At 37.0% G+C, this 11,116-nt stretch overlaps 1 protein-coding gene across 2 annotated transcripts; it reads left to right on the forward strand.

The window, feature by feature from the left end:
- Positions 1-9,626: 9,626 nt before the first annotated feature.
- LOC111880399 (zinc-finger homeodomain protein 2) lies at positions 9,627-11,116 on the forward strand. Of its 2 annotated transcripts, none has more exons than XM_023876829.3 (2): positions 9,627-9,898; positions 10,079-11,116. In XM_023876829.3, the coding sequence occupies exon 2, from the start codon at positions 10,095-10,097 to the stop codon at positions 10,920-10,922; it is 828 nt and encodes a 275-aa protein (XP_023732597.1). In that variant the 5' UTR covers positions 9,627-9,898; positions 10,079-10,094; the 3' UTR covers positions 10,923-11,116. The 2 variants fall into 2 exon arrangements, with proteins under 2 accessions (XP_023732597.1, XP_023732596.1); XM_023876828.3 differs by having other exon boundaries at positions 9,629-9,898; positions 10,041-11,116.

The following is an 11,116-nucleotide window of genomic DNA, read 5'->3' on the forward strand; positions in this document are numbered from 1 at the left end:
TGATGATTCCGGGACGTAATCATCCTAAGGGGGAGATAATTGTAACGTTTGTAGATCCGGGCTAGTCAATTTAGAGATAATAGGGGTTGAAAACGACTTTTCGACAAAAGATTATTTAGAATAAATAATCTTAACCAAGTTTTATAATATGTCTCAAGGGTTCCATACATATAAAGAACGCCGAAATCCGAGTTATAACGAAGAAGTTATGGCCCGTCAAAGTTTTACGGCAAAACCGGCACGGCACCGGGAGACGTAAATAGTGAATTTTTGATAAAGGACTTTTTAGCCTTATCGATCCAAATAAAAGTTTTATTATATGTTAAACCGAGAACATACAAAAAAAGAACGCCCAAATTTGACTTCGTATGAGGAAGTTATTAATTTTCTAAGATTTGGCATAGGAGTGCACGGCCCGAAACTCGAATTTTAGTTCGAGTGGTTTTTGGCCTATGTGACCTAAATTAGAATTGAATATCTCATTAATAGGAACTCAACGGTAAAAATACGGACGAAAACAGAGTCCGTATGTAAAAGTTATGAATTTTACGCGGACATTTAACAATATAATCTCCTCGTACTGTTACATTTAAGATCGGTCGAGAATTAGCCGAGGGAGTCAAAATTAAAGTTGTAGATCTTATTTTTACCTATGCGTGGATATAAAGAACGTCAAAAACGGAGGTCGTATGTGAAAGTTACGGATTTTAGAAGTCGGAAGTGTGTTGTGCGAAAATGGGTGATGTGGCACAATCTTAGTCATTGCTTTCTCCCCAAGCCTTGCCACTAGATGGTGACATGTGGCACCAAGTTCAGCCATTTTCACCCTATAAATAGAACCTCTCTCACCCTAATTTTCTTCACACTTTCCCATTCTTTCTTCTTTTTTACTCTCTCTCTCTCTCTAGAACCTCTCTCTAGTCCCGAAACCGCCCGAAGAGCCTAGGGAACCTCCCTAGCACGAGGAAGAAGCCCCGGAGTGCTCGACGGCTCTGAGAGGAAGAGCTTTTCCGCTCGGGAACGCTGCTCCAAGCAAAGCTCGGTTTTCTATAAAACTCGCTGTAAGTGAGCTACGCCTACGTTATTTTTAATATATCGTTTATTTAATTATAGTAACGTTATTAGGAACTTATATTAAGTACTTGGGCTATTATTATGGGTTATATAAGTATTGTTTAACGCTTATATAATATTAATAATAGCTAGACTATTAATTAGTCTCGACAAATAATAGACTAAACTCTAGTGGTAATAATACTAGGTTTCGTCGAAGGAAATTATTTTTAAGAAGCGAAGCGCTGTCTGAGTTCGGAATCACCACCTTTTCAAGTGAGTGCATAGTCCCTTTCATGAAGATGATTTTAATACAAGTATTGATTGAAGTATTAATTATATGTTTATGTGCGAGTTAATTGATGTTGCCTGAAATACGTGTTAAAGAACATACCTGATTATATATGATAATTTAGGATAAAGAGTAGACCTAAATTAATTATGAGGAATATTGGGTAGTATTTTCTTACGAGTACAAGTGAGTTATACTCAGAGAATAGAACTTTAGTATATGTCATTTATCCGGGAGCATGGATTAGACACAGTCATTGTCCCTAGTCCGAGAGTATGGATTGGACATAGTCAACTATCATTAATTCGGGGGTATAGATTAAGACATAGTCAGTTGTCCTTAGTCCGGGAGTATGGACTAAGACATAGTCATTCGTCCCTAGTCCGAGAGTATGGATTAGGCATAATAATTCATCATTAATCCGAGAGTATGGATTAGTCATTCGTCCCTAGTCCGAGAGTATGGATTAGGCATAACCATTCGTCATTAATCTGAGAGTATGGATTAGGTAAAGCCGTTCATTTCTGATCCGGGAGTATGGATTAGGTAAAATGGTTAATCTCAGTTTGAGAGTATGGATAGTCTCGCTGTGAGGATCGACGGGGTGGGATAAGAGTTGCTTATACATATATGGTGAAATTGTATATTTTGTGAGTTCTAAATTATATATATGATATAACATTGTGGGATTGAAATCCCTATGTACTCACCAGGTTTCCCAACCTGACCCACTTAGTTTATTTATATCACAGGTATTGATATGAAGTCACATTACACTAAGAGATTAAGGAGATATAAATCACTAGTGATAATGAATGTAAGTTCTGTTTATGCTTATGTTTCTGTATTGACGATGACACCCCAATGTTTTAAAATAAATAAAAAAATACATTTCTTCGGAAATGCTTTGATAACGTATTTATCATGTTTTTCTGGGAACAAATTCCGCAACATTTTTATAAAAAGGGTACTCTGATTTTTATAAAGCATAAACAAAATCAGTCTTTTCTGGCCGTGAAAATAGGGATGTCACAGCGTAATAGGCCTCGCATCAGCGACCCTGTCTTCTTAGTACGCTCAACGTACTCCAGTGTATGCCCCGTGTACTCGACCTCACACTAGTACGCCCTGTGTACTCCCTATGTACGCCCCGCGTACTAGGTTTATCCTTATCCCCTAAATTCATCCGAAGGCCATAACTTTCTCATTATAAGTCCAATATCAACGATCCTTACATCCATAAAAAGGTAACGAGAACCTCTATGCTTATATCAACTCATACCTGCCATAAAATTTCCCGAACAAAGATCCAGTTTCCATAAAATCCCAAGTTGACACTTTACCAAAATACCTATTGGCTCCAAAACATAATCCGAACACTCAGATCATCTAAATTAGTCAACCACACCCAAATAGGAAACGATTTGGGATAGGGCGCTACAAACCTGCCATAACACGATCTAACTAAACTCAAGGAAGGAATACCCTTGGTCCTCAACTTGTATTGTCTCTACATAAATGAATCCCTTTCCTCATATGAAAACGGGAAGAACATAATCCTCATCATAGAAAGTCACATCATAAGCCATCGACCTAATTCTCAACCTCAAGGCTGCAATCCTCAGGCTACTCATTCCAATTGTTCCCTCCTTGAGTCTCACGAGTCAGAATGGCACTACCTTAAGTGGGGCCCCCAAGATCTTAAAATCAAATAGTCAACTAGATCTACACCATTCAGTCCCAAACTGACATGATAAGGCTCAAACAATCACCAGACCCGTCTTCATCCTGGACAGGCATAATCAAAAGGCTGATAACACCAAAACGTTGCAACAGATTCATGGTGCCAACCCATGTACCTACCCTCAACCAGCTCCAAAGAATTTATGGGACTTTCCTTGATTCTAGTACGAATCATGTGTTTTCAATAGTACGAGCCCAATCCTACCTTCCACACCTATTCGTACTTTCCTCATAATCATCCTGAATCCTCTAAGCCACTTCCTCATAATGATACCCTCCAAAATCCGATAAACAACGCACCACTCACACTAAAGCGCTTCCTAGGCTCCCTAGGATTCCCACCTCACCTTGCAGTCAGTTGTTGAAGGACTCGTATCGATTTCAGCTAATTACTTCACGAATGAAATTACATGCAACACAACCTAAATAATCATTCGACTAAAAGATCCAACCCTACAACGGTTAGACTCAAACAAGAGTTGATCAATAGGGCTAGCTCAATCTCTCTAAGATTATTTAACTTTTGTAGCATGCAACTTAATATATTCATGCAATAAATAACTCGCATCAATATGAGTCCTACAAAGCACAAATCAGACAACATTCGAGTATCTAGGACTAAAAGCATTACATAAATAGGTAGTCCTACCTCAGAAGCTCCTGAAAACCAGATCACACAACATGCATAAGGCATCTTTATAAATAAGGCATCCTACCATGCAACATTGAGCAAATCCTTATCCCTAATCTATCATGCAATTCTCATATGCTCATATCAAATGATAATCAAAAACATGTATGGGTATTTGGGGAAATACTTACTCGAGCTCGGCTGATTGCACGCATCACACCCCCTTTTGTTTTAAAAACATTTTTAGAAAATCATTTTCTTTTAGGAAATTTTGCCAATTCCTCAGTTTTAGTTCAGGCACACCCGAGAGTATGCATGAATCCCTCAAACTAAGGCTCTAATACCAACTTGTAACGCCTCAAATTTCAATCCAAAAATTTCAATTAAATTTAAATGTTTATTCAAATCACAACTACAAAATCTTAAATAGGACCATTTAATCTTAAAACATTTATCAGAGTATTATCAAAATCTATCATGTGCACAAGTCTCCCATTGATGTTAAGCGATCGATCTATGCCCCTCCTTCAATATAAGAAAGCCTGAAAACATTTAAACTACAAATTGTAAGCACAAAGCATAGTAAGTTCCCCCAAAATACCACACATAACACATCACAAATAAACAACTATGGGTTATCAACATCCCTGGAGACTACCCGAAGTCTCAGTGGGCAAACAGCATGCCCTATTGGTTATCAAAAACCCTGGAGACTAACCAAAGTCTCAGTAGACAAACAACTCGCCTTGTGGGTCATCAGCAACCCTGGAGACTACTCAAAGTCTCAACACACACAATATCACATATCACAGTACCAACAATAAGACCCAGCTGGTCAAAACATATATACTACCACACAGGCAAGCATACAAGAGTCACAAGGACAAGGAGCATCCTATATACACAATTTAGTAGGCCGACATTGGTTCTTTCGACCCACGAGCACAGTGAGAAGACTCACCTGAATCAAAGAACTTTGAAACACTACGATACGATGCCTTTTATGCATTTCTTGCACCCACGTATCCACTAACACCAAAACCAGATAAAATCTTAATTAATAGCCCAAAATCCTCAAGTTTGACCGAAGGTTAAACTTTGTCAAAAATTCAACGGTTAACGGAAGTAAAAGTCAACAATTCAAGAAGTCAAACTTCAGGCTAAGTATACCCATCACCATCCAGAATCAGGACTCCACACATCATACTCGGTCAGATGGCACTTTTCCAATAAGTGTTTATTCTCTTAAGTCCTTTCATCCAAAACTCAAATCTACACCCATAACATCATTCTAAATCAAAAAGTTCCCACCTTTATGAATTTCCATGCCTAGAAAAAGTCCAAAAGCCAAAACCCTAACTTATTAATCCATTAAGACTTCATAACTCTTGTATGGAAGGGATAAAAGGACCAAGTTCATATTTTTATGGTTTATTATAGAATGGTCCAAACCACCAAGATCTAGTTTTTCTGTCTAAAAGGGACCAAAAGTGCATCTTTTTCTACTTAATCCAATAAGTCCAAGTCTCTAACCTTTAGATCCGAACCAATATGATCTTTAGATGCATAAAGTTTCTAATTTTATCCATTCTAAGGTCACAAACTTGCAAGATCTAAAATTTACGCACTAAAGTGACCAAAAGCTCATAACAACCAAAACTAGCCAGATCTAACAAATGCATCATCAAGATTCAATATTTATACCTCCAGAAGAAAGATCAAGGTGAACAAGATTTGGATCTACAAACTCCAATGCAACCAACACTTCTCTAATGACTTCCTTCTTCTCCAAGATGCACCAAACACACTCCAAAGCACTCAAAAACACCTTATTTAGCTCACAAAGCTCAAACTAGGGTTTGGATTTCATGGGAGGACATTGTTAGGTGGAGGCTGTGAATGGTAAGGGTTTTTTTTTGGAGTGGGGGAAGGGGGGGTAAAAAGCTTAAATAGGGGTCAAAACCCTCAAATTAGGGTTTGGGGTCTGATTACGTACGCCCAACTTACCAGGTTGATCACCCGTCATCCTTCTTGCCTAGTACGCCCAACGTACGCGGCTTAACCCAAAATCGTCCTAACTTCAAACGGTTATAACCTCTTCGTTTTAGCTTCGATTTCCACGATATCTATATCCACAAAAAGGTATTGAAGAGCCCCACAATATTATCTAGATATCTTGAACTAAAAACTTCTCGAAAAAAAAATCCATTTTTCATTCAAGACCTTAGCCCATGATTTTCCGTTTTTACCATTCGTTCCAAAACACAATTCAAAGGTTAAGATCTCGCAACAATCATTACCTCCTTCTACAAGGACTAAACTTTGCCTCCTTAATGCCAAAAGCCTTTACACAATCGACTTCCGACCCACGACCCTGAATCACAGAATGATCCAGAAACAGGGTGTTATAGTGGTTGTGTTAGGTTAGTGGGAGTTGTGCGAAATAATAATCGGTGTCTGTCATGTCTATCTAAAGCACTTTTGTATTGTCGTGCTAAACCAAAGTACTATTGTACCGTCGTGCCTGTCGTGACTATCCAAAGTACTATTGTATTGTTGTGCTTACCCAAAGTACTATTGTACTGTCGTATTTATCCAAAATATTTTCATATTACTATGCCTAGTCATTTAGGAAATATGGATACCCACTAACAAAGTTCCTTTAAGTAAGATCCCTCGAGATCATCATATTAGGATTAGAAAGTGAAGATAACTGTAATGGGGTAATTGGGGATATTTGAATGTTGAAGAAAATATAATTAAAGTTTATATTATTCTGGGTTGAAAACCTTATGTACTCACCAGGTTTCCCAACCTGATCTACTGTTTCTTTTGTCACAGGTAGCGATACAAATGTACTTTATATTTGGATATGACGAGAGATTAAATGAAATATATGACATTAGATATTGTAAGACCTGTAATATCTTCGTTATGCTTATGTTTCTATATCGACGATGACATCCCGTAATTTTTAATAAAACAACATTTTTCGGAAATGTTCGGTAATAATATTATCTCGTTATTGGGAACAAATTCCACATTATAATTCTTAAGGATACTCTGAAATGAAATAAGCATAATTAAATCGATTTTTTTTGCCGATAAATTGGGGATGTCACAAAAATCATGGTGTTACTCACTAGGCATTCCCAAAGCCTAACCCGTATTTTTCACATGTATTAAGGTGGTAGTAGCAAATGAGGACTTAGACGATGACTTGGGATTTAGAACTCACAATATTATGTGGTCACTTGAACTATTGTTTTTATATTGTGATTGTTTAGCCCTTGGGTACTTTAATTTGCTCAACTTTTGTAAAGAGTGTCTATAAATTCCACAACTAATCACTTTGAAATGTTTTGAAATGATTTTCCAATGATTTAAATATCAAACCAAAAATAAGGGGTGTTACATTGCTTATCAACCGCAAACGAATGGAAGTATGGTGAGAAAGTCACTGAAAGATTAGGGGCGTGTTCGGCAAAACTAGCTGGTAGAGGGTAGATTGTAGCTTGTAGCGTTTTGTTAAACGCTACATGAAGTAGCATTTAGATTTGGAGCGTTTTGATTAAACTAAACGCTAGAAGTTTGTAGTGACAAACGATGTTTTTTTGTTTTAAACGGAGTGTTTTGTCAAACGCTAGAAACTAGAAGCTCTCAAACACTCCAAAACGCTCCGTGTCGAACACGCCATATGTGTTATATTTTCTTTTGTTAATTTTTGTTATAATCGATCTTCCACTTATGCTATTGCATTCACATTATTTGAAGAAAACTATGGATTGAATACTCTCATCACTATTAATTCGATACAACTGACTAAGGGTAATGAAGTTCACTTTAAGGCATCATCCTTAATCAGAAGAGGTACAATATGAATCTATTTCATGTGTCCAACTTATCTTGGTTTTGATTCAAATTCTTATTTTAGGTTCCTGTTAGCCCAAAAAAGTTAAAGAGTCTTCATACCAAAAGAGTCTTCATAATAATCCTATTAATGCTTTCTTAATGGGTGTTTAATAATACTTTAATTGCTTTCCAACTTTTGATCTTTCTTTAGTGTTTTCATTTTCCACAAGTTTTGTTTCTCTCAATTTTCTAGCCCTTTATACAAGGTTCCAAGTTGTACTAGAAAATCATCTTTTAAATATTGAATTTACAATAACTTATGAAGCTTTTTTTAGTGTTCATACACAAAAGGAGATGACTCTTGGTTGTTAGTGTGATGTTGTTGCTTTATCACTATTAACACCAATATTCACCAATTTGGTGTTGTTTAAGTATTTTATCATTGATTTAATCATGTTGTTTATTTTTCCCTTGATCATATCTGTTTTCTTTTCTCCTATATCCAATCATCTACGTATCAAAAATCATTGCCATATGCCAGCCCACTTTCTATGGATGGTCCTCATCTTATATGGCCGATAAATGGGAACTCCAAGTTCCAATTTTAATGAAACAAGTAGTCTTTTCTGAATAATGTTTTTTTATAACTACTAGATAAGTAATTTGTAGTTCATGGTGTTCTAAACACCAAACAATACACTAGACTAATATAAAATACTAGCCTTTTTAAGGCTTGACCCAAACTCATTTTTAGGAGACATACCTACATTCAATTTGAAATTTGAGTTTTAACACCCTTTATGACCTTTCTAATTTCACTTTTGTCTTTAGAGTTGATGCTTCTTACTACCGATAAAAATTTAGTTAGTAGGATATAATAAAAGGCTATTTAATGATGGATTCTATAAGCATTTATAATTTTGATAGTTTTTATAATATAAATATAGTTTCTTCGTATATTTCTTACCTACAATTTAAGCAACATTCATGTAAAATTATTAGGTGAACAAATAGTGACTTCGTACAGTCAAGTACAAGTTCCTATTTCGAAATAACACCATATATTGTGGATTGATTCGACACATTTAAATGTATCATATCACTCACATTTATATGAAAATAATACATAGCTAAGAAATTATATTTTATTGAACCCTTGCATCAAATTGAACCCTTGCATCAAAGAATTAGGACAATACTGATATCGTTAGGTTAGAAACCCTAACTGCGAAACACATACCAAATAACAATAAGTAAACCTATTTCAAAAAAAATTCATAGGATTTTTGACCGGTGTTCACATTTTGGACACTGTTTTTTATGATTTTTTGAACTAGTTACCAACCACGATTTGTATAACCTAAATAATTTAGTAAATAGTACAAAAGATATACATAATACCTATTCTTTTTTAAAAAGCTGACCAATTTGTAAATGTTTTTCAGACTGGGGTTTTCATTTTGGACACTATATTTTTTGAATTTTAACTACCAAAACGTGGACGTCAAAAGTGTAGAACTAACATGGTTTATCGTAATATTTTCCTACTACAAATCTATACTATACTTCTTCTCTTTGAAATGCATGAGATAATGCTAAACACAGTTCCAAGGTGTGATGGGTACCAGATTTCGGATGTTTCTTAAACACGAGACCACTTAAATGGAAGGATATCCACGGATATCGGATCCAAAAGGACTCATTTTGGATTCGGATGACATTTTTGTAAATTGCAAAATTTGGATTATTTTGAATAATCCTACAAAAAACATGTCGTAACATTTGTGAACATCCTTATATTTTATCTATTTAAAACAATAAAACAAAATTATGGGTTAATATCATATAGTCCTAAAAATATAAATACGAGCAATGATAAATTTAATAATAATGTTAATGTGGTAATGGATTTTTCTCAATTTCATGTAAGTGTTGTGTAGGTTTCCTTTTTCCAAAGAGAGATTATTTATGTGTAACTCAAATGCTTTCTTCTCACATGTAGTAGAGTTAAGCATATTATGTCATCTTTCTCTTAGGGTTGAGTTGTTTCCCACTCTCTCTCTCTCTCTCTCTCTCTCTCTCTCTCTCTCTCTCTCTCTCTCTCTCTCTCTCTCTCTCTCTCTCTCTCTCTCTCTCTCTCCATCTTATTCTAACTTCATCTTAGGCAACCAACCTGTCTCTTGTTGCCTTCATACTTGTCCTGTTGGAACCTCTGCAACACCCCCCCTCTCTCTCTCTCTCTCTCTACAACTTTTCTTTCTCTCTCTAAACTCCATGAAAACATCACCATAACCTAAATCATCCAACCTCCTTCTGCTGCTTCTCAGGTAAAGCTTCTTGTCTTTTTAGGGTTGTTCCTCTTCATAACAACTAAACACATTTGGTTTCCGAGTTTTCAAGTGTAAGTTAGAACTGCATGTGTTGGGTTGTTTTGTTTTGAATCTTGTTGATAATGGAGCATGTTTTTAGGGTCCAACTTAAGAGTCATTAATGGCGTTGAGTGGCAGTGAGAAAGAGATAGGAATGCAGACTTCGTCTCCTTACAACAACAATCACTTAATTAGGGAATCATCTTCTGAAACGGTGGATCATGGGTTGGATCCAGATCGGTTTCCCGGCACCGGAGCTTCGGTTACACCGATATCAGTCGGATCTAAGCTGCTGAAGTCGCCGCTGCAGATGCCGAGGTACAGAGAATGTCTCAAGAACCATGCTGCAAACATTGGTGGAAACATCACCGATGGATGCGGCGAGTTTATGCCATCAGGAGACGACGGAACCCTAGAAGCACTCAAATGCGCAGCCTGCAACTGCCACAGAAACTTCCACCGTAAAGAATATCCCACCACCAGTCCCGCAGTAGGTCCTTTCCTCCAGCTTCCTCCTCCGTTACCCTCCCCATCTCCATCACCATCATTCCACCACCATCACCACCACCACCGTACCCCACCTGCAATCTCCCTCCACCACAACCACAACCACCACCACCACCCCAACTGGGCTTCCTCCATCAACGCTCCACCTGTCAAAATGGCTTTCGCCGGTAGCGTCGGCGGTGCAGCCACTGAATCCTCCAGCGAGGAGCTTAATTTTACGGCGGGGGCAGTTGCTCCGCCTTACGGGGTTGCTAAAAAGAGATTTAGAACTAAATTTACACAAGACCAGAAGGAGAAAATGCTGGAATTCGCAGAGAAAGTTGGGTGGAGGATCCCAAGAGAAGATGATCCTGAAGTTCAAAGGTTTTGCGCAGAGGTAGGAGTTAAAAGACAAGTCCTCAAGGTTTGGATGCATAATAATAAAGCCACTTCTGGGAAAAAGCTACTTCAAGATTCCAACGAGAGCATTAATTGATTGTACTGTACAACCCAGTTATGCATAAATTTCGGTAGAATGTTCAGTACTCACTAGTGTGTATATGACCCGCCTACTCCTCCTAGCTAGAGACAGATGCATCTTCATCTTCATCTTCATCGTCTTCTTTTATTTTCATTTTTTTGGTTGGGTTGAATTTTTAATTTTTTATCAATGTCTTTTTAATTAGCTTA

This window comes from Lactuca sativa, chromosome 5, assembly GCF_002870075.4.
Source record: "Lactuca sativa cultivar Salinas chromosome 5, Lsat_Salinas_v11, whole genome shotgun sequence".
Taxonomy (NCBI): Eukaryota; Viridiplantae; Streptophyta; class Magnoliopsida; order Asterales; family Asteraceae; genus Lactuca; species Lactuca sativa.

Coding starts and splice junctions, on each gene's coding strand:
- LOC111880399 (XM_023876828.3), top strand. CDS start 10,062: ATGGCGTTGAGTGGCAGTGAGAAAGAGATAGGAATGCAGACTTCGTCT.